The 27,916-nt window shown below is 37.2% G+C and overlaps 2 protein-coding genes across 6 annotated transcripts in view; one reads left to right on the top strand and one right to left on the bottom strand.

Moving 5' to 3' along the window:
* The window catches only part of CHST11 (carbohydrate sulfotransferase 11), a 157,840-nt gene extending 152,522 nt beyond the window's left edge, over positions 1 to 5,318 (top strand). For all 4 annotated transcript variants that reach the window (XM_053943705.1, XM_053943704.1, XM_053943706.1 and 1 more), the window contains one exon: positions 399 to 5,318. In XM_053943705.1, the coding sequence (XP_053799680.1) occupies positions 399 to 1,247 (849 nt within the window). In that variant the 3' untranslated portion in view covers positions 1,248 to 5,318. The remainder of the gene's footprint in view (positions 1 to 398) is intronic.
* Positions 5,319 to 12,548: 7,230 nt separating this feature from the next.
* The window catches only part of SLC41A2 (solute carrier family 41 member 2), a 44,230-nt gene continuing 28,862 nt past the window's right edge, over positions 12,549 to 27,916 (bottom strand). For both annotated transcript variants that reach the window (XM_053943931.1, XM_053943932.1), the window contains 3 exons: positions 25,773 to 25,904; positions 24,605 to 24,753; positions 12,549 to 14,711 (listed from right to left, as the gene is read on the bottom strand). In XM_053943931.1, the coding sequence (XP_053799906.1) occupies positions 14,526 to 14,711; positions 24,605 to 24,753; positions 25,773 to 25,904 (467 nt within the window). In that variant the 3' untranslated portion in view covers positions 12,549 to 14,525. The remainder of the gene's footprint in view (positions 14,712 to 24,604; positions 24,754 to 25,772; positions 25,905 to 27,916) is intronic.

The following is a 27,916-nucleotide window of genomic DNA, read 5'->3' as shown; positions in this document are numbered from 1 at the left end:
GCAGCAAAAGGTCCAACCAACACTGCTGTAGCTGTGGGTTTAACTGAAGAGTGGAGGCGAAATTTGTTTTCCAGGCCTAAGAGAAGCAGTGACCACATCTCAGGATAAGGGTTCTGTAAATACACTTGCCACCATGCTGTGTGAGCACTTGTGTTCCTTAATATTGTCTTCAACGCAAAGCTCTGGATGCTCTGTGAACAGCATTTAATCAAGAAGTATCAAGAAGTTTGGAGAAAAAAACAGTTTATCTTCTAGAATAGCATCAGTTGTACTCAGCCACATAATGAATTATTCCATGCAGGGAAAGATCTGCATTTCTATGAATTTGTATAATAAGCAAAAAAGACATTGAGAGTTTCCCAGCCCTTGACCTAGTGGTGCCTGTGCTTCCTTTGCAGTTGTCCAACACAGCAATTCTTCATCAGATCAGACGAGACCAAGTGACAGACACGTGCCGAGCAAACAGCGTGTCCAGCAGGAAGCGCCGTGTGCTGACACCCAACGATCTCAAGCACCTGGTTGTGGATGAGGATCATGAAATGATCTATTGCTATGTTCCCAAAGTGGCCTGCACAAACTGGAAGAGAGTCATGATGGTTTTGACGGGAAGAGGCAAGTACAGCGATCCAATGGAAATCCCGGCCAATGAAGCCCACGTGTCTTCAAACCTGAAGACCCTCAACCAGTACAGCATCCCAGAGATCAACCACCGCTTGAAAAATTACATGAAGTTCCTCTTTGTTCGTGAGCCTTTTGAAAGACTGGTGTCAGCCTACAGGAACAAGTTCACCCAGAAGTACAACACCTCCTTCCACAAGCGATACGGCACCAAAATCGTGAGGCGCCAGAGGAAAAACGCAACCCAGGAAGCTCTGCGGAAAGGTGATGATGTGAAATTTGAAGAGTTCGTGGCATATCTCATCGACCCACACACCCAAAGGGAAGAGCCCTTCAACGAGCACTGGCAGACTGTGTACTCCCTCTGCCACCCTTGCCACATCCACTACGACCTCATAGGGAAGTATGAAACACTCGAAGAGGATTCGAATTATGTTCTCCAGCTGGCAGGAGTAGGCAACTACCTGAAATTCCCCACCTATGCAAAGTCTACGAGAACTACTGATGAAATGACCACAGAGTTCTTCCAGAACATCAGCTCCTTGCACCAAACGCAGCTGTATGAAGTCTACAAACTTGATTTTTTAATGTTTAATTACTCAGTGCCAAGCTACCTGAAATTGGAATGAGGGATGGGTTGGGGGGAAAGAGGGGAGAGAAAGCCTGTTTTATTTAAGATTTTTATTTGTCATAATAAATATGGAGAATGGGTTATTTTGTAAATTAATATTTTCTTTTTTTGAATGATGCTGCGAGCAGCACAGTCAAAATTATTTAAATCAACTGTAAGAAAGGACAGCTCTCTTTGCAGGGTAACGGGATTGTGACGAGCTAGCTGTAGAAATGAATAATACTGCTACACTGTTTAAACAAATGTTAATTGTGTTCTGGTGAATTTCATTGATCTTGCATTCCTCCAGTTCTAATTAATGTTATTTATAGTTATTTAAAACATTGTCTCTTGGTAGGTTTCACTTCAGCAGCAGAGATAGGAAAACATGTGGACAAAAGGAGTCTGGTTTTGTGCTTCCCTCGACTGAGCTTGCTCTGGGTAATAATATTCTTCCATTAGGCATTGATGCAGGTAAATATGGAAATGGTTCTGGAACCACATGCTTTGAGAAGAATGGTGAAAATAATTTCTTTAGAAAGTGATGTTGCGCTCCATACAAAATCTGAATGGATTTGTACAAAATCTGTACAAATGGATTTGTACAAAATCTGTACAAATTCACAGTGGGGGAATTCCTGCTCCCCCACCTCTTTCTAGGCCTGAAAAGGAAAAGCAACTCAGATTGGGTAGATACGTGAGTATCTAAAAACCATGACTGAAAGAAACCTGAATGTATTCCTTAGGAAGAGAAACCATGAACCTTTTGTAAGTCTTAATGAGTTTTTGGAGAATATGACCACTCCCACTGGCTCTCTTCCCAGCCCAAATGAATTGGTGATGGTCCATCAGAAAAGAATCAGCATTTGGAAAGTGACTGTAAGAGATTTTTTTGAATGCCCAAAGTAATTGGCATTGACTTAATTCATATCCAGGATGGAGCTGCAGGGACATCCATCCTCTTCAAGTCGTGCCTCCCTAATTGATCCTAAGATGGGCAGCCAAAACTGGCTGGAGAGACATTGGTAATGATACGTTGCTGTAAACAATCTGGCATGTCATTTGAAAATTCAAAAAGTCATCTTCATGTTGATTCTCTAAGCATGCAAGGCAATAAAAAAGGTCTCATCTTCCTACATGCTGGTTTCATGGCTTTTTCCTCGGGAGAAGAAGCCTTCTTTTTTAGTTGATGCCTAAATGCCATTGACAGGAATTTTTCTAAGTTCCAATGAGTTAGAAATTCATCTAAGTCATCTCTAGTGTAAGACCATGACCTTTTTTCTTAGGGGGAATGTCTCAGTAGCAGTTGTTTTGTGTTTAACAGCTTTTTGGGATGGCAGATTGTTTTGAGTAAGCAAATAGTAATCTATACACAGCAGATAAACAATAAAAAGTGGGATTTCAGTGTGGATATGTTAGCCAGCTAGTGGGGAGTTCAGGCTTCTCCAGATGGTTCCTTCATGGAACATGGATGCAGGTGAGGGAATGCTCTTTAGCCACCTCAGTGCTCGCCGGCAGCTGATGGGCAAAACGAGGCAGAGACTAAATTGAGGCACTTGTGAAAATATAAAATCTGTTTTAAAGCTGATAGATGATTAAAAATGGGGGGTTTAACTTGCCGGCTTGTCAATCTTATGATCAAAACAAATTCTTTCAAAAATGACTGATGATTTAAATAAACTCAGCTGAAGGCAGAGCTGTTTCAACAGCATCAGAGCCATATCCTGAAAAATGTCAAATTGTACAGTAGCCAGTAATATCCACTGAACTATATTAGTTTACAGGACACAGATGTGATTAAAGAAGAAAAATAGTTTGCATTTTATTTGATAAAAATAAGTTGCTGAATAAATCTCACTGAAAAACAAATTAACATAACAAACAGCAACTGAAGTCCTTTCATAATTTGATTTGGTCTTAGGCAGGATTCGGGTAATTCTTTTTTCTATCATACCATACAAATAAATCTCTTATCCATTCTGGAACAATCACAGTTTTCATAGCCCATTTATAACCTGGAGCACTGGGCCAGTGGCTGACAAGGGGCTGGCTGGCCTGCTGACCCCTCTGAATTCCTGATCCATTGCTGATTACTGGTTGTTTTACTTTAAAGCAGTTTAGTCTCATTTAGAGTGTGTGGAGCTGTACCTCACAGTGCCCTGGCTCTCTTATGTTCCTATTTCAATGGTTGTATGTTTGTTAAAAAAACAACTGTCTGAGGCAGTTCCCCTTTTCCCCCCACAATACTTCCTACAAGCTATTTCTGAGCTAGTTTGGTCTTGCATCCCACAGTGCTCATATTTTGGACCAATTTTCTTCTCAGTGAGCTCTTCGTCCATCCAGCAGAATGTGATGTGATTTTTTCATTTAAGACAAAAGTTGTTTCAGAAAGTAAATATTTAAAGAACAGGGTGTGCTTCCCCCTTTATTTTTGTACTTTTCTCTGGCATCATCACCACATTTTTATGCATTCTGATATATTCTCTGTAGTTTCACAGCTTTGGAGACACCAAACCTCTATTTGGTAGCTGTGATAGAAAAGCTTTAGGTGAAAAATGTGTTCAGGAGATCTGAGGGGTGACCATTGCTCCAACCAGGATTTTTAGCAACAGCTTTAGGTTGGATTACCCAAATTCTGGCTCCCCACAGAGGGTAGCTTTATGGGTGGATGCTCAGCACTGAGGAGGCTTTTATGTGGAATTCAGTGGGTGTTTAAAGTCACTTGCTTTTGAAAAACCTTGATCCCAAACTACTACAACCTGGCTATTTAGTGCATTATATCTATTTGGAGGTGCTGTGAACGGGCTGTAGATCTGTGTTTAAAATGAACAGCTGACATGCTGGATATGGTCGTGTCCTGTGCAGTGAGCAGCAAGCCCTCACCAGCTCAGAGGAGGATGACAGATGTTAAGGAATAGCCATTTCTTTTGGTCTAGTGGGTGTGTTGTTTTGACTGAGCCAAAAAACCTCTCTTTCCACTGCAGCCACACAGGAGGACATGCAGGGTTGTTCCTGCTCATGTCAGTGAGCTGGCAGCCTTCACCTGCAGTGGGGGGCGGACAGGGAACCAGGTTGGTTTTACCCTCTAACTCTTCACAGGGTTTCCCAAGAGGGGCTGGTCTGCTCCTGAGTTCTGCCTCTCTCCCAGCTCTATTTCTGCTGTGGCCACAGCTGATCCTGGGTGACAAATGGGCAGCACAGAGCCACAGCAAAATGTAAAATGCAGACGTGCCCATGGGGCTGCAAGGGCCACCAGGGAAGCTGCTGTTGTAGAAGGGTGTGCATGAATTATGTTGATTAGTGATGAGCACAGAGAGGACCCAGTGGGGGAATTCCTGCTCCCCACCTCTGTCCCCAGCCCCCTCAAAGCTGCTGGAGCAGTGATCCTCACCTCTGAGCAGCTGTTACCTCCCTGTCATGTGGCAGGGCCAGCGCTGAGCCCAGCAGTGCTGGTGGCTCTGTACTTGGCACGATACCCACAGCTGAGTGGTCATTCCCCCAAAATGGCATCAAGCACCTTAACCTGGAGTGCAGGCTGAATTTGGCCCATCTGAATATGGTGGTGAATTCTGGGTGGTGGTATGTTCCTCCAAACCTGGCTCAGTCCATGCTTCAGCCTCTTCTTCATAAACCATGTCCATTATGACAGAAATGTGCAAACTGCCTGAACCATGCGCTGTGTAAGACAAGTGAAATAAATAATCTACAAGCAGAAGTGCTTTTAGAAGTAAGTTGACCCCAGATGTTTTAGGGTTTCACTGTAGTCTGCTGCACTTTTCAGGTACAAAAAGGGACTGTCCTTACTATTACTCTTGTTACAGAGAGTGTTATTTTCTTACATGCATGCACAATACAATGTGTACGAATAATTTAACATCAATGTGGGGTTGGATTTTTTTTTTAACCTATTTGTATGCAGTAGAAGGCTTGTTGTAGAAAAGTATCTCCTCATACTTAAATATACTGTTAATAAAGCAAAAAAGATAAATTATACATTGCCAACACAAGTGTGAACTGCTCATGAATCTTTCCTTAAAAAAGCCATTCAAGCCTGATTATTTTTCTAAGTAACTTCAATTAAATTGAAGAAAGAAAATTCCTCTCTGTGTGCTTTATTTATGGCTCATGCTTTCAGGGCAGATTTTTCAGGGTGGGATTTTTGTCTGCACGGCTTTTACTTTCTCCTTAAATAAGGCTTTGCTTTTGCCGTATTGTATATTATAGGCAGGACACTCTGAAAACTCAAAATTATGTATTCCTGTGGAGGAGGAGAAGTCCCTTGGTGGGGTGGGCGTCAGTGGGCAGAGCAGCCAGGGTACCAAGCCCAGGCAAGAGGGAACCAACAGCTGAAGAGCTCAACCACGGAGGGAGGGAGGGAGTTTTGCAAAATTGAAATCACTTGCACACAAACCCAGAAACTTCAATTTTTGGGGTAATGGAGTAAGAAATGGCCTCTGCACAGCCCTTGGGTGCACAGCTTTTGGGTGATTTCCTTCATTCCTTTTAAGATAGTGGAAAGGAAAGATCAATCTCTGAACTGTCATGGAGACTGAAAAAATTGGATTTGCACCAGTGGAAGGAAACTTGAGGATTTGTCCTTTTGGCAAGCCTCAATTTTTCCATTAAATAACTGCAAATTTACAAAATCCCTTCCTATTTGTACCCAGCAGCTGCCCCGTGGTACTGGCCTCAGGCAGCTGCTGTAGGACAGGAGAGCTGGCAGCAGCAGGGCTGTGGGCAGCACCCTGGCACTGGGGGATGGATATGGAGCACTGCAGGGTGTGACAAAGTGGCAGGATCCTGCACAACTGAGGTTTCCTGCGGTCCAAATAAGAGATAAGTCCAGTAGAGATGATGCAAAGTTTGAAGAAAGATTGTTCCTGTGGTTGTAACCTGCTCCCTGTGCAGGCATGAACTCCAACACTTCCAAACCTTTGTTTGGATGAAAACACATTTCATTCAATTCCATCATAATTACAAAAGAATTTAAAATATGGAGAATGGGAAGGAAAAGAGGAAAAAATCAAACAAGTGCAGCCAGCAGCAGAGCAGCAATCAGGGCATATGCTTGCCAACCAGCAGCACCGTGCCTTTCTCACTAGCTGTGTTACACATCATCACGTACCAGACTCCTAATGCCACACAAAAATATCTTGCTTTTCCAGTTGCACTTACAACTTTGCCAGACTGAAAATTTTGAAATATTAGAGTCTGGTTTTATTCCTCAGTCCACTTAAACACGTATCCAAATGCCACCTCGCCAGATTGCAAGCTAATCAGTTTTATAAGGAAATCTATGTTAAAAGAGTAAAATCGACTTCATCTTCTCTATTGGCATGACAAGAAGCCAAGTGTTTCCCCTGTTACTTGAAGTGTCACTCTACTGGTGTGCTTGAGTCTCTGGACTCTGAGATTCAACTCACTGTCAATAAAAAAATTCTGCTGGCTAAGTCAGAGGCCAAGAGTATTGACTTATTCATGAAGGAAGAATATAAAGAATATTATTGTTCCTTCATACATTGTTTAAAATATATTTTGCCAATATTTTAATAACATTACTGACTTTGACAATAACTGTCCCTATTTTTTTGAGTAAAAGCAACCTGAGCTAACATTCCTTTAGGAGCACACATCCTAGCACTATGTAACAAATGGACAGATCATTTTGGAAAATGAGACATAGCACTTGCAGTAAAATTATGTGGGTTTGAAAATCTCATTTCAATCAGAGTTTTTAATTAAAAAACAAACAACCAGCAAAGCTGTTTTCCTCAGTCAGAGAAAAAAAAAAAAGATCAATCCAAAGTTTATGCCCTGGTTTCTCTTTTTTTCACTAATACATAAAGCTGTCAGGGTAACATACAGCTGAATTATAACAGTTTACCCATTAGGCTTTGGCTTATTCTAAAAACTAGAATTTTGCTGTGACAATTAATGACTTTTTAGCAGAAAGAGGTCTCTGTGCTGTCAGCAAGTATTTGCAGCCCTACATTAAGTCAAAATCTGCAACCCACAGCAGCCCCAATTTCCCATAAAAGCTTGTGCAAAGTCAGGGTTTAACCTTTATCTAAGCCTTTCTTAGGCTCAATTTATTCAGACTTCCTTTAGCAGATAACTGTTCTAGCTAAAACTGATTTCATTTTTATGGCTAAAGTAGAGGGGTTTTTAAAAAGTGATTGGTCTATGAATGAAATCAATCACTGCATTTTTTACTATTTTTTAAACTTCAAGGAAATTAATATAGAAAGAATGGTCAAATCAGAGCAAGCAGCCATGCTGCGGAGAGACAACCACTGTGTCCAGGTAAATGCTGAGACCTCCATTCAAGAAAAACAAAATATATTCCTTTCAGGAATTACAGCTATTCATTATTTATTAAGAAATTTGCCTTCAGTTATATGGAAGGACATAACAACTTCATTAGCTTGAATTAATTTTACAATGTGTTTTTCTAGTTTATTGTAGAAATGTTCCTGCTCTGTGTGCAATATGATTTTACATGCTAGATGTAGAATTCCCAAAGCAGAATTTTCAAAGCCTCCCTTGTTCCTTTAGAAAAATTTCAAAAACTAAACCCACCATTTTTAAATGGAAAAAGCTCTTGAAGTCAATGGTACAAAGATTAGAAGGAGGCACAGGTGAGTGCAATTCAGGAGAGAAATTAAGTCTCTATAGCTGTGGAAAAGTGGAAGGAGCCCTCCTATTCCTGGTCCTGTGTTGGAAAAGGGATTCCGGATTCTGTCGCTTTCAGAGGCTTCCTGCAAACAGGAGACAGCTGCCCTCAGAGCATACAGAATGGTGCATGGGTCTTGCCTAGCCCACAGAGCTGTAAGCCATACCTTCCTAAAAGCAGAAGAATGGGGGGGAAAAAATCTTTTATGTGAGGCAGGAGCTTGCTTTATAGGTATGGACAGGAGAAAATGGATTACAAATAGATATCCTTATCTAGACTTCATCATGATCAGAAAAAGACAAGATAACTAAAAATGAGCTTTTGCTGAACACCTCAATTCTGTAATATGCCAGAAAACTGTATGCAGTGTAGTTAGAGCTGAATGAGAATCAACAACCAGAAAGGTGAACATTCATTAGTTTTGTCTCGTGTCATTGTGAGAGAGTTCCTATGGTAATAGTATATTTTTCTCCTTCTTGTAACAAATGTTTCCTTCTCTTAGTGCCAGTCTAAAAGCTATACAAATTCCAGAGGTATGTGTGCATCCACCAGTGCTTTAATGCCAAGGCTCTACAGTCAGGCTCAAAGCAGGGAGTTTATTTCTCCGTGAGGGATGAACGCTGTTGCAGTCTCACGTACGGGGCATGTAACCAGCGTGGGGTCTAACAGATAACCCTATAGTTCTTCCAAAAAGTATTTTTTTTTAAATGAAGCAGCTTTCTAATGTGGGAACAGAGAAAAGGCCAGCTAGAAGTGAAACCAGGGAATAAGTATGTATTTTTGGATCTGAATTCACAAAGATCTTAGATCTTTCATTTTGGACAAATGACATGCAGGTTTCTTAAAGGTTTCTGTTTTTCAAAGGCCTTGCTGTCTGCTCTTACAGGGAGACCACAGTCCCCATACACACGTGGGGACTTACACCCTACCATAGTACTTAGTGGCATTGGTGGGTTGGGACTAAAGAAGCTGCAATAGCAAAGCATGAAGAGGAAATGAATGAAAGAGAGAGAGCTGATCAGCCAATCTTCACGTATCAGACAAATACAGAGCTTGCTTTTGTCTCCAAATCATCCAAACTTTTGTCGACAAATTGGTACCTAAGCCGATCCCAGTTACCTAAATGTGGTCAAGCTTAGCAAACTCACTTGGATTCTGGAAATCCTCCAAACTCCAGAGGTACTCATCTATTTTAAGTGAAAGCTAGCCTTCATCTCCCTAGATCCAGAATTAATCAGACATGTCTGGTCTCCTTTATAGAGAGTAAAAATTGGTTCAGTCTTCAAAACAATTGACATGAAGTATGTTCTGATATTACTCCAGAACTCTGGATGCTGTAAGGTAATAAAATAATTATTTGTGTCAGCACAGAGAAAACAGAAACAAAAGGGGGGGGGGGGGAAGGGCTTTGGATGATCTAAAGTTAACCAGAGTATGAGGATTCATAGGAAAGTAGTGGATGATTGCTTCTCAAGTATAAAACAAGTATTGTCATTCATAACTTTTGAAATAGCATTTCGAATGTCAGATTTATTAAAATACTATTCTAGTGTACATGGGACAGGGCAACAGTTTCATTAATCTGAACCAGGAGGTGACAGAAAAAAGTAATTAAACAGACAAAATCTTTTTAAAGATCCTTTTCATAGTAAAACTTAGAATGTAAATCTGAGAACTTAGCATTATTAAATCCTGAGGATCTGTTCAGAAGTAAGTAGGTGTCTACCATATAATTAATTCAGGATTTCACTTGCACCCCATTTCACTTGCAAAAAGCAGATTTAGAATTATTCAAGGAAAGCACTTCCTTGACCTTTTAAGATTTTAAGCAGCTCTTGAGGAGGAAACAATCTCCCAAAAGAGCAAGTTGCAGAATGTTAAGTAAGGAAGAAGCATATTTCAAGTATAGTTTGGACTGAGAAATAAAAGCATAAACAGAGGATATGATGAACTAGCCTGCATATTAAATAAACAACCAGCAGGACTTGAAATCAAATGATTTTTTTAGCTGCAGAGAAAGTAAAGCCCATCCAGCCCAGCCAATGCTGAATGACTCCTGCTCTTGGGTACCCACCCAGAATATGGCAATCTTGTATATTTAGTAAACATACTGGTTCTTAGCTTTAATTGTGAATTATTCATGTCTTGCTAATATTGGATTCCCCAGAGTATTCATGCACAGCATGCACGATGATCAAATTTTCATTAAATTTAACAGAAAGACTTTCCTTTAGGACTATCAGAAGGAAGCTTTCATGACAAAACACACATTTTTCCTAGTTCTTTACTGACCTATATATACAAAATGCTGATTTTTTAACTTCAAGTATGTATGTGAAAATGATAATCCAAAAGATTACTAAACAACAGACTGAAGTGATTAGGAATGGATTAGAGAACACAATTAAAACAATGTATGTAAAAATCAAGCCAGAAAGAAATGAAAAATCCTACTAGGAGACTTCACAGCACTTATAGTCCTTTTGGTACTGTTTGTGAACATTACCTTACTTTTCTCAAAGAAGAATATAATTAAATTACCATATTCTGTTGCCATTTTCTGCGCCTCTAAAGAGACAATCTCATTTGCAATAGCAATTTTACCATTACAATAATAATAAGGAATTTCAAACGCTTCATTTCACAGAGCACTTATACTACTGTTTCCTGACGTGTATTCAGAGCTATTCTTGCACTTAAGAGAGCTTTTTGTGATGCTCACAACTGAAGTGAAATAGCAAATACATTAAAAAGATGATAGGTCTCATTTTGAATCCTGATTCTGCAAACCGTACTGCATTTGTAAAGCCTTAATCCTCATGCTGTTCTAATCTTTGTATGAGAAAAGTCTAATTTTGTTTGCAAATTGTAAAAAGGAGTGAAATTAATTTGCTGATTTCCAGTTTCTCATCAACATTCTAAAAATCCCAGTGAAATTAATATATTAAACATGGGAGTGGGAGATAATTTTGCCAATTTAAACATCACAGATTAAGACAAGGTGAACAGCAATGCTATAAAAATCAAAATATTGATCTACATATGTTAAAAGAAGAATTCTCCCCTATGTCAAACAGCATAATAAAGCAGAGGAACAATCTTGGCTATATAATTACTCTAAAAAGGAGCTGGAGTCATTCAGTAGCCCACTAGAATGATAATTTTCAAAGCACTACAGAGGAAAAGAAAACACCTGTGGTATGAAACTACTACTGACTCCACATTTTAAAGCTGCACCTGGCTGTACTTTACAAATAAAATTATCCCTTTTCATGCACACTCACAGAGCCATTGAGATGGTCACAGAGTCCTTCAGAATGGAAAATGACACACATTTCAAATAATCTGCCTGTAATTCTACTTACCTTAGAGGTATTTCTGAAGTAGAGGGGAAAAAAAGAGCAGACAATAAGAAAGGCCAAACAAGAGCACTCCAAGAGTTGCTCAGCATCAGGTTACAGACAGTAACTTTTAAGGCAAACCACCTGCAGCTTCTGGCTGGTCTAGCTCATCAGCAGAATGAAAATGGAACATGAAGTTCCAGGAGGAGCTTTAGGATGATCCACAACTTAAATGAGAGGAATGAGCTGATAAAAGCAAAAATCAAAGGAAGGGCTCCATGCTGACTCAAAAGCAAAGAGATGTGAACCAGCCATAGCCCTAATTAGGCAGATCATAACGGAAGGTTTGAAAGAATCTTCTGGCAGGCTGAGAGGAGGAAAAGACTTAATGAATTTTAATACCAAGAGTCATCATTTTATCTGCAAGATGATAAAATATGGCTTCTTTGATAATAAGAGACAATAACATCTCAGGATGTCCCTTTTGATTCTATGTTTTAAGCAGTACAAAAAGCACACAATTTGTCTCTGACAGAATTTCTGCTAATATTTCTTACCCACACATGGAGTGAAGTAATTCGCTATTACTGGGCTGTGTTTAAAAAATCAAGTAGGTGGAACACAGTGAAGAGGTTGACTTGAGTAAAATTAAAATTGGTTTAGGGAGTCCAGCTTTTGAGTACTTGAAAAAATTCTCTGGTATCCAAGCACTCTTTTGTGTCACTTCCCATATTATCCTCACAGCTGGAATACATGAAATGTGGAAAGAGCTTTTTGCCTTCTTACCACGAGGTAGCAGAGTTTGCAAAGCCTGTAAATTCCTAAAATGCTCCTTTCACATAGGAATCAAACCCCTTTCCACATCATAGATTATTTATTCCTTGGTCTTCCAGATGTCAAGGTTTTCCCTGTTTTATCAATGTCACACTTCTTTCCTCACTCAGGATCCTCTTTAATCATATCTAAGAACATTCTTTTTTTACCCCCTCACTTCCACCTTTCCCTAAAGTATCTCTTTTTACACCTCTTGCCCAAATCCTTTCAACACAAGTTATATTTTTCTTCCCTTCCTGAGATACAAGTTTGGCTGTGCCTTTTGATTCTTTTCTCCAAATAACTTCCTTCTGTTTGCTCTTGCCTCTCGTAATGAATGCTGTGTGAAAGTTTGCACCTTTTTCTTTCTCACAATATGGGTTTTGCTCTCTCAACCATGCAATGGACTGTCCAAATTTTGAACTACCAAATTTTCCCATTACACCTTCCCATCACTTAATGTTTCCAAGCCCAGATAATTTCAGTCTGGCAATGTATTTCCCTTTTTCAAATTTTACTTAATTTTACCCATGTAACATTTCTTCCCCACTTTGTTGATCTAAACAGTCACACTGTACCAACAGTTGCTTATTTATTGGGGAAATATTTAGGATAATAATCACTAAGGATACTGCCATACTACAACTCCCTCATGCATTGGATAAGCACAGATCACATGTATCTCAAGAAATTTTAATTTTTAAGAATCCTACATTCATTTTAAAATTACCTTAAAGTCCAGTAACTCTAATAAGTGCATGAAATGTCAGTTGAGTTGATTCAGATGGCAATTTTAGGAGAAATAAAAATAAATTGCATCTATGGCTGTATCAAAAATAAATAACCATCACTGGAAAAAAAAGAGTTACTTCTATTCCATTTTAAACAATTTACTAGTATTTCCTGCAAGGCTACATACAAGAAACTATTTTAAATAACATTAATACAAACTAAAAAAAAGTCAGAGAACTTGAAGTTAGAAAGATTTCATCTTTCTCTCACATAAAAAAAAGATGTAATAGATATGACTCATCCAAACAACTATATTATAATAACAGTAAGAAAACGCTTAAACAAAAAGGTTTTAAATGAGGGAGCTAAAATTCAGGCATCTAAAGCCATGTGTAGGCACTGAATAGCTGGTTTAATTTTCAAGGTTGCAAACACTTTGAACTTCCAAAGAGTTTAAGGTGACCAACACATATAGAAGTCCCATTAACACTTATCCACATAATCTACTCATCTGAGTAGGTCCATCAAATTAAAAAGCATTTGTATGCATAAAGCACATGACTATTGTTTACAGGATTAAACTATATGCTGATATATGGATTCAGTTGTCTTATTTAAATCTCAAAATTTAAACTTTCAATCACAACAGTTAAAATACGATTTGTTTATTTCATTATGCATTTTGGATGCATGCTATAGTCTTTTAAAACATATACTGTGAGGAACTCCCAGTAGGTTTTAAAATAGAGCAATTAGTACCTTTTTTTTCCCAAAATGGCAACCAGAGTCTTCATGATCAATGTATTATTTGAAATATTCAGGTCTACAAATAAGATAAATCATTGAGAAGCCATACATTTCCTTATTGACCATATTATTTGCACGGCTTGAAAGCAGAGATTTCTGCTTAGAAATTGATGACATAGCTCTGGAATTTGAGAAGTTTATGTAACTTCCTAAGTGCCTACAAAAGAAACTTCATCTTTTATACTGCAAGTTTCAAGCAGGGATCAGTATATACAGTTAAATCAACACCTCTAAATACTTCATTAAAATCAGGATACTGGCCATCACAACACCATTAATATCAGTTAGTTAAATATCTTTTGAGTTGCTAAATGAACATACACTTTTCAACATAAGGAGTTTTAATCATTCACCCATTATTATTGACCAGGTCAGTGTCACATTATTATTTGCCTTTACTATTTTTGTTCTAATAAATCCCAACAGCAAAATAATTAGGTTGCTCATTTTAGCACAAAGAAAAGGGGCTCAGTTCTGCAGACACTTTTCAAGTGTCTAATTTTGTAAATGCTGATGGTCATAGTCTTCTACAGAAAATAAAGCCTGTGACAAAATGTGTGGACCATAGCAGTCATTATTGGTATCAAGTCTGCAATGGCCAGAGAGCTGCAGCACTGAAATTGCAAGGTAAGAACATATCATCAGCTCTTTAGACAATTTAAAACTTAATAAAGGATTCATGTGCACTTCATTGTGTCTACTCACATATCTTCAGCTACCACCAATTCACCTTGGTTTCAGAATAAAGCTCTCAGCTATTGTAGTTCCATCCAAGGTTTTAAAAGCAAACCAAACTAAAATCATTAAGGCTGTTTTATGTCCTTGTCAACTGGATTTACTTAGACCCAAAGGAACAACCACTTTGAGGACCCTCAAGTGGAGTGAGCAGTCTTGTCAATTCCAGGAAAAGTCATTGCATCCTTTGGAATAATTAGTCACCAACATCACCATCTCTGTCACCTATGAGCCACAGAAAATGAAAACCTATAGCTAATAAGGCAGTTCCAAGCAGATCTCCCAGTGCAGTAAGATAAGGGATAGAAAAACTGTCAGGGTCTTTTCCTTTTTTCCAGAAGTGATGCACCATCCAGTCAGCAATCCACAACAGAGTAAACACCTACACAACATCAAACAAACAAAATCTGTATTATTACCATGTAAATGACATCAAAAGGAAGTCAACAGACAACATTATTGTCTCCATACTAGACCAAAGTGTTGTATATCATTGCTTTTGAAAAATATAAATAATTAATATGAATGAATTTCAGACAACTAAAGCTCCCCACAGCCAGAGAGAGGGGCACTTAGCCAATTTCTCAATCACATGCATTGCTGGAAGGAACATACTGAATTACTGACAGCATTTTTTACCCAGACTATGCTTGAGGACTTCTGAAAATGGCAAGAAAAGCCAAAAAAGTTCCACCAAACGTGCAACTGCACTTCTCACATAACACATCATTCTGTAAAGAGAGAACATAAATAGGGCTTTGAGATAATTCAGAACCAAATCATGTTGCCTCACATGAATACACTCAACCCAGGCATAATTCCTGTTTGGACAGGTCTAGCACTGACCTGAAATCAGATGTCATATAAAGAATAATAGGTCAAATTAAGAACAGTTTCACCTGGGTTGTGTGAACTGCAAAAGATGGCCTAGAACCTACTTTTATGCCTGAAATACCACCTTCAGCCCTTCTGTAATAAGGCACACCTGCAATATATATTATGAAATTGTCACTCCAGGCTGAATTTGTCCCAGAGTAAAAGAATTAATTCCCAGCTGTGAATGTCTGAACATTTGAGAGGCTTGATCTTCATACCAAAGGTATGCATAATTATTAATCCAATTTTAGAAAAGGATCCTTTTAATGTTGCACATATGTATGATTCTGGTTCAGTGGAATCATGTGGTGTGGAATGGCACAAGACAAATGGAGAAAGGACCACTGAGTTTCATTTCTTCTTGTAGCCTCTAGGAGCTGCTTAAGTTGAAATAAATTCTCTATTTTAGGTATTTTTAGTTAATCAGATCTTTAAAAAGAGTAAACTTAAGACATGTACTACCATAATTAATTTTTTAAAACTCTATGACTTACATTTAAAATAATGTAGGTATCAATATAATGCAGTATCAAAAGTAGTAAAAAGTACAACAATAATATTTTATTTACTAAATAATCAATTATCAGCACAAAAGCATCCTTATAAATGTATACACTCATTCACTGAAATATTGATCAGATGGTTGAAAGACACTTACTATAAGTACAGCAAAATGAATGTCATAAAAATAATTGTGTTGAAAAAGCTTCTTGATTAATCCTTGCTTTGCAAAAGTGCATGTTAAAATACAAGCCTGAATTTATAATTTAAAAAAAGAGAAAGGAGTATTTGCTAAATGAAAAATGCATGGCTTATTTATATAAATGTATCTTTTGAAAAGGGAACTCTGTAGTCTAAGCTAATTATGCAAGTCCTAGGTGTGCTGACTGGAATCCAAACAAATATATTTAAAACAGATGTTTTCTTTGGAAGACGATCAGCTTCCTTGAGTCAGCTCCTTCTTCTTCCAGAGACAAAAAGAGGCCTGTTTATAAAAGATCCTGCACATTCCCATCTCCTGCAGGATGCACTCAGAAGACGCTGCAGCACCCCACATCAACAATGGTTACGCGTGTTCCACTGGAAGATGGGAGCATTCATTCCAAGAAAAATATACACTGCATTTATATAGCACAACCAATTAGACATAACATACACACTGCATTTTAGATGACAGTATTCACTTTTCACTCTTAAAAATCACTACATCAAAACCTTTCAGTTGGCTGTATGTTTTCCATCCTGAAATTAGACTACAGTGTTAAGTGGGCAGTTTGGAAACAAAGCTTTTGTGAACCTTCCCAAATAATTAGTTTTCCTGTGCTAATGTACAGGTGCACAACAGATAATGCAAAGTATAACAAGTCTGCATTCTGTAAGTCGTAAGAAAAATATATAGCAGATTATATTAACTGGTGCTTGTAACAGCATGTGATGGCAATTGGAACTTAGTGCTTACAAATTAAGTTATGAGACTGCAGTTCCAGCCTTCACTTATTTTGGTGAAGGAATGGTATCATCCATCATGCATTTGCATGGCTAGAAACTCATTAACATTTAAGAATTATTGGGCTCAGTCTTTGGAAATGGTTACTTATTTGCTCACATCAGTTTTTAACGCAAGACAGAATCTATGTGACTAAGACTTCCAGAAGATTTTGCTTCTCATCACTGTTAAGAGAAGGCAATCAAAGTCATCAATCAATTATTATTTTGGGGAGAAAAAAAAAAGAAAAGGAAAGAAAAGGAAAAAAAAAAAAGAGAAGCACCCTACTATGAGTTTGCTGAATTTCTGAAAGACAGTCTTGCATTCAGAGTGATAAGTGACTCACAAAGATCTGTCAGATAAAAAAAGAAGTCATGAAAGAGACATTGCAAGATGACACTTCGTGATTTGTGAGATTTATTTATTTATCAGTGACAGATACTTCTGTCAGTAAATTGATGCAGATGGCACAGCAGTACAAACACTGTGCATTTCTGCCCTGCACTCATGCTATGATGAAGAAAGCCTTCCTTCTCCCAACTGAAAACCAGCTGGTTTTGGGGAAAAAATAAAGGGATGAACATCACAAAAAAGCCTAATAATACAGTACAAAAATTAGATGTTTAGCATGAAATGCTGTAGAAAATTAGTAAGAGAAGCTTGTAAATACATACAGCACTGTTCAAGATGTGAGTTGAAATTATTTAGTATAGAAATTATTTAATATAGAGAGTTTTCTGCAAAAAACGAGATGAGTAGTAGTAGAATTATGAAACAAAGCTCTAGGAATTCTTCCATTCTGAAGGATGAAATAACTGCAGGGTTTAAGAAAGGGAAAAAAATAACTAAATATCTATATAAAAAGATCTGGCTAAGAAAAGACACTGAATAGTCACTGATCAAGGAAAAAAAAGGCCCCAGAGACAGGATTGCAAAAACACTAGGAAAATTCCAGATGTTTCGATAGTTTAAAAGGAAAATCATGCTATATTATTATCATTATTAAAGGGAAAAAAATCACAATCAAAAGAGAGGAAAATAAAACTAAAGGCATGATCAGAATTAGAATGCATTTCTAAAAATCACCCTTCAGTCTCACTGTCAAAGAAGTCCGCAGAAGCAGCAGAATACAGAAATAAGAGTAGGAGGGAGGGGAAAAGCTTGAAAAACCCTAATGATGAAGAAGCTAAAAATAAGGAATAGAAGTAGTCATATTATTTGTTACAACAAGGGATGGAAATTGAGAGTAATTCTTGATACTGAACTTTCTGACTCAAATTATGAATTTCAGATTGGAAGTAAAACTGAACATGAATACTTAAATATGAGTGAGCTTTACTATTTCATAAGTTCAAATCTTATGACTGCAAGACTAGAAATGGGAATAAAACACACTACAAAGCAGGCCTTTTCCTTTGCTATTGTGCATAAAATTTACTTTCATTCTTTCAAGGTCTTTAGATACAAATAACAAGGAAAAGTTAGGTGAAGAAAATTTATTTTTGATCTTTTGCATGTAGTACATCTGTATTTTCTCATGGAAATAATTTCTTATGATCTCTAAAATGGGAAAAGACTGAAACTCTATTATTTAAAATAAAAATACATAACTCCTTCCAAACACTCTTAATACTGTCTATGTTTCCTATAGCCTAATTAATAAGTTGCAGGATGCTGTAATACTTTTATTGTTTCTTTCATCTGGAAAGTTTGTATGTCATCAGTGTATGCACGTCAAATTCACACTGATAAAAGGGTAATATTCAAATGAAGAATATTGGTAAAGCAGAGTGGAATTGTTCACTTTTATATTAATTTATACATTAGTTACCGTGATAAGTGAATTCTACCACCAAGCTGGAAAATTAAATTGTTAAACTGCCTGTTGCTAGTACTGATGATTCCACCTTAAATTTTTTTCCATCTGAAGGTGCATTACAAAATAGTTGCATTCTATTACTTGAGACAGGAAACACAGATGTAAATAAACTTAGGTAATATTTTTCAAATGTGTTTTAAGTCTCCTTTACTTTCAAAATTCCACTGACTCAAAATTTACCCATAACTTCACTATGAAAAGATCCTGCAATTACTGGATAAGAACTCTTACAAATCCATGAAATTCAAAGGTAAATTTATTTGTTTTTTTAATTAGGACTAAAAAATCCCATTTAAGAATCTCTGAAGACTACTGTGTTCAGACTCTGCCATTCTCACCAGAGTTATGATTTAGGTCTTCTAGTGGCTTTGAAAAGTCATTAAGTTAATTTTCAAATGATACTTTACATGTCTCCAATTTTAAATGGCTTTTGATGGGTAGTAACTGTAAAGTGCTTGTAGTAGAGCTACACTGAACTCTCTGAGTTTCCATTGTCTACAGCCAGAAATCTGTAATCAGTGACCTCTCAGAGTAGGGACTACACACATTTTTCAAAAGACATTTTTCTGCACAGTTTTCTCTGGTAGCATATCTGGCGTGTATCATGTCCAGAGGGGACATGTTTCACTGTTTCCTCCAAACATGCAGAGATTTTCTTCAATGCCTGGCTGCAAAGAAACCACTGAACAGCAAGTTTTTTCTTGCTGCTGTTCTTTGTTTTATAGCTAAGTGGCATCAGCTCCTTTAAGGTACCCAAGTGGCCAAGACAGCACAGCGTACACTGATGTCAGACTAAGACCTCTTTGAAGTAAAAAAGAGAATACCTCTTTAACTGAAGTAGTTTCTGTGTTTCTGAGCCAGTTTCATTATATTGATGTAATATTGCAGGAAACAACTTTTTTTCTTTTTTTTTTTTTTTTTTGGATTTCAGTTTGAATCAAGTTTTTCAGATTGTCATCTTGATTTCTTTGTAGCTTTGCCAGACACCCTGGCTTGACCAAAACAGTCCTAATTTCAGGCTGTTTCTCAGCTATGTGCTAGGATGTGTAACCCAGACCAGTAAATGCTCTGGTATGCTCAGCCTGAAGTAGCTATTGCACAACTCAGTGTGTTTTGCTACATACACAAGCACTTTGAGCTCAGCCTTCTGGAGGCAAAAATGAGAAATCCCTGCTGTGACTTGGTAGGAGCTGGGCTTCTACCCCAGATAGCAACACAGCTGGAAAGGAAGGAGCTTTTGGTACCCACAGTCAGACCCCAATGAGTCTGGCAAGTCTGCTTGTCATGCTGCAAGTAGAAAGCACTGAACATACAGAACTGTCCAGATTTGGGCTTGGCTTTCCATATTTCCTTGAAATATAGTCTCTTTAGCAGTTATACGCTTCATCTTTTGGAAATAACCTTTCCTGTTAGAAAAAGCAATATTTAAAATGCATCAATATTTTGTCTATAAACACAACCTTCCTTTTTTCTCTGTAATGTACAGTATATCCCAGGAGTTATGTTTCCACATTAGAGAGGCCCATACCATCATTAGAATCATCACACTGGTGAGAAATCCTAGACACTTTTGATGTGAGCAGGAAGTTGTTATGAGCACCGCTGAATTCTTGGTTTTCTATTGCCCCAAACAGCCCTGAAGCACTGCAAAAGTGACTTCACAGCTGTGCACATCTGACCTTCACTGGGTAAGAAGAATTTTGGAAATACTTATTTGCCTGGTAATAGCTCTGGGAATCTCCTATTGTTTGTTTATTCCCCGAGACTTTAACATAACTGTGTGCTCAGATTTGGTCAGTAGGTGTGAAAATTCCTCACAGGGCATTTTACTGACTTAGTGAGAACACACAGAACAGAGGCTGCCTTTGAGCGCCCTGAGCTGAGTGCCAAGACTGACAGCTTGGCAATTCCAGAACTGCTCTCCTTCTGCTGCAGCCTGACAAGACAGGGGATGAAACTCTGCTTGGTGTACAGCCTCATACAGGACAAAAATACTTGTGCCTTTCTGAGGAATAAGAGGACAACTGTTTCCCAGTTAATAGAACCCTCGTAGGTCAAATGCCATATTGTAACTGCATACAGTGTGCTGTGCATGTTTGTGGCTTGTTCTAGTAAGATTTTCAAGGGAAGAGTATTCCTCTTACTCATCAAATCCAAAATGCACTTTAAGACATTATACTGGGCTTGATTAGGCACACTGGCTTGCCCTGATACTGTACAGTGCATTGTGTGAAGCACCCTGCATGCTTCCAGGGTATACAATCCCCATAGCATTTTTCATTGTGTTTTCCTCTGGTGCTGCCATTCATAAACACAGAACAGTCTCTTCACTACAGAGCTAATTCAGAACTTCTAAGCTTCAGCCTAAAAGTTTTACCTCAATGTATATTAATATAAATAATTGTGCAGTTTTCCCCCCTTTATGGAAAAACAATTGTGAAATCCCAGCCCCTCTAAAGATAAATTGAGTACAGCCTTGGATTCACTACAATCAATTTATAAATTTAATTGAAGAACATTTCAAGAATATATATTTATTTAAGGAATAGAAACAGCTGTATAATTAAGGATAGGAAAAATAAAATGAAATTAAATAAAATGTTTTCTGGTTTTTCTTAAGCCTAGAAACTCAGAATGGTCTTGTTCACAGAGAATCAAAAACAATGCAAATCACAGCTCTGGCTAGTCATATTACTTAAAATATCTTAATATACTGCTTTTACAAAAAACCTACTTATTCAGTGAAACTGTACTTTGTTTTATTACACTGCATATTTTCAATCAATAAAAACTGAATTTTACTCTTGATAATACATCATGGCATGTTAATGATTTAGTTCCGATAAATAGCTTATTTAAATTACATGCTGTGGAGAAAATATCTAAGAATATCTCAGAACAGGTAGGGAGAAGAGATGAACAAAGCTGGTAGGCCTGGGTGGTGAAAAGACAACAATCAAACAATGAAAGTATCAGATTTGGATGAAAATTAAACTAACTCTCTGACTCAAACTGCGTAGAGCTTTCAATACAAATAAATTCCATTTTTATCACTTTGGAATGGATAGTGAAGTTTACAGGCAATTTGAAAAATCTTGTTAAAATGTAAAATATAATTCATATATATGTTACAGTTTTACTGTAGCGATAATGTGGGATAGCATAAACGGATAGAGACAGAGAGGAATATAAAAGGAACAATCAATGTCTTTGTATTAACATTTTCTTGATTGTTTTCCCATTTACTCCAACATTCCATTTAGAGCTCTACATTTGCCATTTCTCTAACCCTTTCCTCTCCATTTTAAATAAATAGAGCTGGACTGTCAGAAATAATGAACAGAATCAAAGTTAACTAACAATCTATTGCAGTCCAATGTAAAATATGTCATTAAATAATTTAACACCTTACAATAGTCACTTGAATTTTAAAGACAGAGAATTAATTTAATTGCTGTTGTTATTTTTTAATTTAGCATTATTTTTAAACATAGTGAGGAAAAACCTACATAGGTGGTGTGTTGCCACAATCATTTTCAGCAACCCTTTCTGCCCCCCCAGCTCAACACAAGTAAGGAATGGCAAAGGGCAAAGCAGTGATAACAAACCTCCTCACAGGACTGACCATCATTAATTCCTACATTTAGGAATCACTGTATTCTGCTAAATTATCATCTATCACCTCAAACACAAAATATCCAGCTTGAAAGCAGGATTTTAATTTTTGATATCCATTTTCACATACCTTCCATGCAAAGTAAAAATAAATCAAAGTCCAATATATTATAAAAAAGGCCCAGAATGCAGACTGTCACTGCTCAAAAGACTGTTAATGCATTTGGTTTGTTGTTAATTAAAATAATAATACTTAGCTGTGAGGTTTTTCAGTTTTACTGCAGAACTGGAAAAGCACTCACTGAGAGAACAAAAATATAAAAGAATTCAGCAAAAATAAGATCAGTAGCTGTTAGGTTATGCCAAAATAAATGGCAGCTTGAAAACTGCTTTTTGCAGTTTCCGGGTGCATAGATGATGTCACTGAAAAAGGGAAGAGGAATAAATACAAATATTTAAGTGCTTTCTTTGGGAAGAGAAGCATGAAACTGCAGTATGGAAGTTCTTCAGACTGACAGGTAAATAAAATGTGTTGAAGATTTAAGGGTTAAAGCAAGCATCATCTCTCTGAAAACTAAATCTGCTCTAATTAGAGGTATGCAACCCTACAATAATCACTGCTAGAAAAATGCCAGAATAATTCAAATGGGGAAAAGAATCTATCAAATATTTTCAGGTCTTAAAAACCAAGGTGTTTCAAATTGTAAATATGTCAAGAGAAGTTATAGTTTGCAATACTGGTACTCAGTTTCCAAGTAAATACATCTCAAAATGTCTTTAAAGACAGACGATAAAGAGGAAAAAACAATCCATTAAAAGGAGCAGGGAAAAAGAAGAAAAAAAGCTATATGTCTGCTTTATTGGTGAAAAATCAAGAAAATCAGGTGTGGCCTGATGTACTGCAATAGAGATACGTGACTAAAATCTGAATACTCCAATCAGGTTCTGAATTAATGAAAATGCAACTTTACACCTGTATACATGCTGCTGCTGGGTTTAAATTACTATGTCATTTGAGAGTCCTGCCATAATGCCTTAACTTGGTTTTCAGGTGAAAACCTGAAATTTCTGCATTTCTCAAGTCTTGCTGCTGAAGAAAAAGTGTCCCTAAACATGCTGTGATTGCAGTTCTGTGAGCAGGAGGACTGGATTTATGAATTCAGGTTGATTCCCACATGAAATCTTGGGAGTTTAATACTGACAGAAATCACACTGCAGTCTTCCATTACCGGGGCTGTTGCCCCAACCCAGAGAGAACAGATAAAGGAATAGCATCATTTCCTCAGGAAAACATGTTATAAAGCAAGTGATAAGGCTAGAAACTAGGAATATTATCTAAGAGGGAAATGAAAACTAATTTATGTCTGTTAGTATGACACTCTCACTTGCAAAGGTTGAAACATTACCAGCCATGTTCTACCAGAAAGGTGTAAAATTCCCATGTAAAATAGTAACAGCTTTTGAAACCTTCCTTATTGAGATAGCAGTGGGAAAAAAAAGGGAAAATTCAGAACACTAAAAATTATAATTTCATTAAGTATTGATCTGTTGATAATGTTGGTTTTTTGTATTCTAAAACTAAATTGGTCACATTTTTCAAGACAGTATGTATATTTAAATTATGGATATTTCAATTACACTTCTACTGTGTAACACAAATAGTCACTTTTTGGTTTTAAGGTGTAATGAAATTATAGTTAATTCAGGCAACTCATAGCTAAACATTAGGTGTGACTTTAATAAAATATTTAATTTTGTATTAGTGTTTTCTCAAAATGAAATCATTTCACTTTAAGACATTGCTATTTCAAAAGGCATCTTTCAAGAACTGCCCTTGCTGGGTAGGAACAGACCATTAGGTAAAAAAGCCAAATAAGGTAACAAAGTTTGACAATTAATGCAATTACTATTTCTTGTACAGTGTTTGCTGTCATATGAATTTAAACTCATAAATATTAAGAACACACCAAGGAAGCTGTTATATTTTCATCTACTGGACTATGTTAACTAAAACAGTAATGTTGAACCACTTTAGGAGATTTCTTTAACAGTTTTCTTTGATTTTCCTTATTCATAAATGCTACCTTTCCTTCTTTCCATTTCCCTTCCCTTCTTTCCATTTCCCCTCTAGTTGATTAAAATGATGGGGGTTTAGATGCAATGGTTCCAAAAGCATGTAAAAAATGCATGACAAGGAGATAAAGCAGTCAAGTGTGTTCTGCAAAGCACTCACAACAACAGCACACCTGTGTAAGCCATATATTTGTGCAGATAATCAGCTACTTCAGAGCTCTGCTGAAAGCCTCTATTAAACCACACCTTCTTGTACCCTTCAAGAGATTTCAGATACCAGAAAAAAAATTATTTTCTTCAAGAACTTGATTTTGTACAAGCATTTGCCAGGTGTACTTATTCTTACCTGTAGCAGAGCTGCAAACAAATAGACTGCTATAAAGATGGGGGTTAAGGAAGTGTGTCCGCTTTTCATTAAGTGGATAGTGTACAAGAAAATCAGGTGTCCAGGAATCACCAAGAGAAGTAGAACTTGGGCTGATTTGTTATTTACTCCTACAAATAAAAATAAAAAAAAATAAAAATAAAAAATAAAAAATAAAAATTAAAAAAAAAAAAAAAAAAAAAAAAAAAAAAAAAAAAAAGAGAGAGAGAGAGGGGAAAAAAATCCAAAATTTGGTTAAGCTCTTCAATTCCTATACTAGATTTTTATCCATTTCAATATAAAAACTTCAATTTTTTGAATTCCACAGCGTTGGCTACTGTGGAACAGCAGGCATTATTTTCCACTAGAAGACTCCTTGAGGAATTTCACTGTCTTCCAGAAAAGGTAAGCAGAGACTTTCTGGAAAAGGGTGCAAACTGCCTTCATTCTGTGCTCACGTAATACCATCTACATTTTTTGACTTCCTAAAGTCTTACTAATAAAGAGGATCTTTTGGACTCCATATTCAAGACATCCTCAAAAATACCCTATATTTCTAAAAAGTAATCCCACATTTACCACTTTCACATCTGTTTCAATTAATTTAATAAATATGGAAGTGTAATACATGGCAGTGACACATCACATTTCACCACATCATTACTACATACTACATCATTAGGAAAGTGGGAAATACAGGGGAGGAATAAGCTGTGAAGAAACAATCTAGAGAGAAAATGGCAAAATGGAAATGGAAAGCAGGCATTTGGCTTAGTAATAATGTCTGATACAATGTTTGGCCCTAACAGGAAATTGGTTTGAAGTTCTGAAGGCAGACAAAAGTTGGGAGCAGGTAGAGAAGCTAAGGAAAGTTGAAGGCTGGAAGCTTTCTGAGTGGTTATCCCAGTGTCCTGCCTCACCAGCCCTCTCCAGGGCTTCACCCTTCTCTGTGCTGCTCTCTACTCATCCACCCCTCAGGGAGTTTCTTGTGATTCTCACAGGCAAACAGATACAGGCAAAGGAAACTGCCAAGCCTCACCCAGCCTTGGAATTGCACACAGCAAGTTCAATTCATTGCCATTTCTCATGGTGGTACAGTCTGGCACAGGGGGTAAAGAGATGTGAGACGGGATTTTTAACTAAGACATACCTGTACCACAGTATGTTCTGCATGGGTAATAGCAACCCTTGGCCTCCTCTGGCAGCTCTCCAGGAATGCTATGTAAATGGAGGTAGGTAGAAATTCTGCTAGCTTGAATAGCTACTAGATTGCCACCAATACCTGAAATGCAAAAGCAAACCAATGAAAAATGGTCAACTATTTCTTTTTCCTCTGGTAGGCAATGTTTCTGCACATTTACCAACTTCCTCTATGTTTATCACAGTACCTTACATACAAAAGTCAAAATTACAAATATCTTTAGAATGTATATTAGTTGTAGACAGGCTGCAAATCATTAAAATCAGTCAAAAAAAAAAAAAAAAAGTAGACTACAGTTTAATGTATCACTGGGTATTTGGAAATCAGTTTTGAATCATGGCAAGTGCAAAAAGTCCAAAAGGTTCCATCTTATGCTTTCTCATAGGTGAAACACTATTTTATCACTGCCTCTTCTTTGTAAATCCCTCTTGGATCACCAGAAGTATGACATAGTTGTGCCACTGCTGGATTACCTCCCCAGGAGAGTATTCCTGGCCAGGGTGAGTAATGAAAGCAGATACACTCACTACCACAAACATAAATGCAGACTTCACACACAGAACCACAGAGCCAGAAAAGGCTTCAAGAGTTAATGTATTCATTCCCCTCTGACAGAAAGCATGAGTAACTACAGCCTTCTGCTACTCATAATTCAGGCTGAAAGAGCAAGATGAGTGTCTGAACAGCTGATTTTTAAAAGAATGGTAGTGATAGAGATTCTACTTTCTTTTTGAAAAGGGGCAATGAGTACAAGTTGTACCAGCAGAGCGTTCATTTCAATATAAGAAAGAAATTTCTTAGAGTGAGAAAAATCATTCTCTGGAACAACCAGCCCAGGGATGTGGTGGAGCCCACTTCACTGGAGGTTTTCGAGATGTGACTGGAGCAGGTGCTAGAAAAATCTCATCCAGGCTGCCTTTCTCACGTAAGGTTGAACCAGATAACATTTCAAGGTTCCTTCTACTCTGGGCTGTTTCACGTTCTATGAATTTTTACTTCAACAAACACAAAACTAAAACAACTTGTTATATCCACACTGCAGAATGCAGTAACATGAAACCCTCCTATTACTATATTCAAGCTGTCTACTTGGTATCAAGCACATGCTTTTTCTTTCCCTGCTTCAGATGCTTCACATAGCAATGGGTTGGTCTGAGGAGAAGTAGAAGTAATGCAGATTTTGTCCCCACATCAGAAGGAGAGAGGCCTTGTTTATTGTAGCTGAATTAATTTGTTTATCTGATGCTTAGGGTTTGTCTGGTTGCAGAACAAGTATTTGTGGTGACCAGAAGACACTGTTTGCCAAATTTTTTTTGTGACTATAGAGTGGTTAGCACAGAGATCTAATACTGAGATCTGAAAGATGTCCTGCCTCACTGTTACTTAAAGACAGTAAATGGCTGAAGCTAACAAGTAGGTCTTTTAAGCAAAAACCTCAGATACAAATCAGGAAATGCATGTTCCCAGTCAGGAGAAACAGGGATAAAAGATGAATTACCAAAAGGCTGAGTCAGAGTTTGCGAAGAAAATTAAAAGAGCAGTAGATCATTCTTCAGATGAACTACAAGAAAAGTACCAGGGATTTATCCAAACTGGGAAAGGCTTAAAAAGATTAAAACCAATCTAAATAGGACTCAAAGTCTGTCCCTCCACTGAGAACAATAAATTAAAGATTTCTGACTAAGGAGAATAAGGTACAGAAAGAGAGGCAGAAGTAAAATTAAGGATCAATGTACTACATTTGGATGGGGATCAGAAAATTTATGAGACTGAATTATGAAAAAGCTGTTATGTAAAACCTCTTCTTAATAGAGCTACAAAGTGGGAATAGTGCCATATGACTGGAAAATATGAAACAGTTTCTGCTAAAAATGAGGACATAAAGGCAATCTGGGTAATTACAATCAGGCTAACAACTGCAATAACTGATTTATTCACAATAATATTAAGAGAAAAAATTAGTAAAATATTCTGCCACTATCTGCTTCTCTTATAGCATTACAAAAAGAAATAAAGGATAGAAGTACATAGGGCTGGTTTGAGTTTTGTAGCAATGCAACTACAAACCACTTTGGCACAACTCTCTAGATTTT

This window comes from Vidua chalybeata, chromosome 5, assembly GCF_026979565.1.
Source record: "Vidua chalybeata isolate OUT-0048 chromosome 5, bVidCha1 merged haplotype, whole genome shotgun sequence".
Lineage (NCBI taxonomy): Eukaryota > Metazoa > Chordata > Aves > Passeriformes > Viduidae > Vidua > Vidua chalybeata.
The sequence above is the reverse complement of the archived record's forward strand: the minus strand, read 5'-3'. Positions and strand labels throughout refer to the sequence as shown.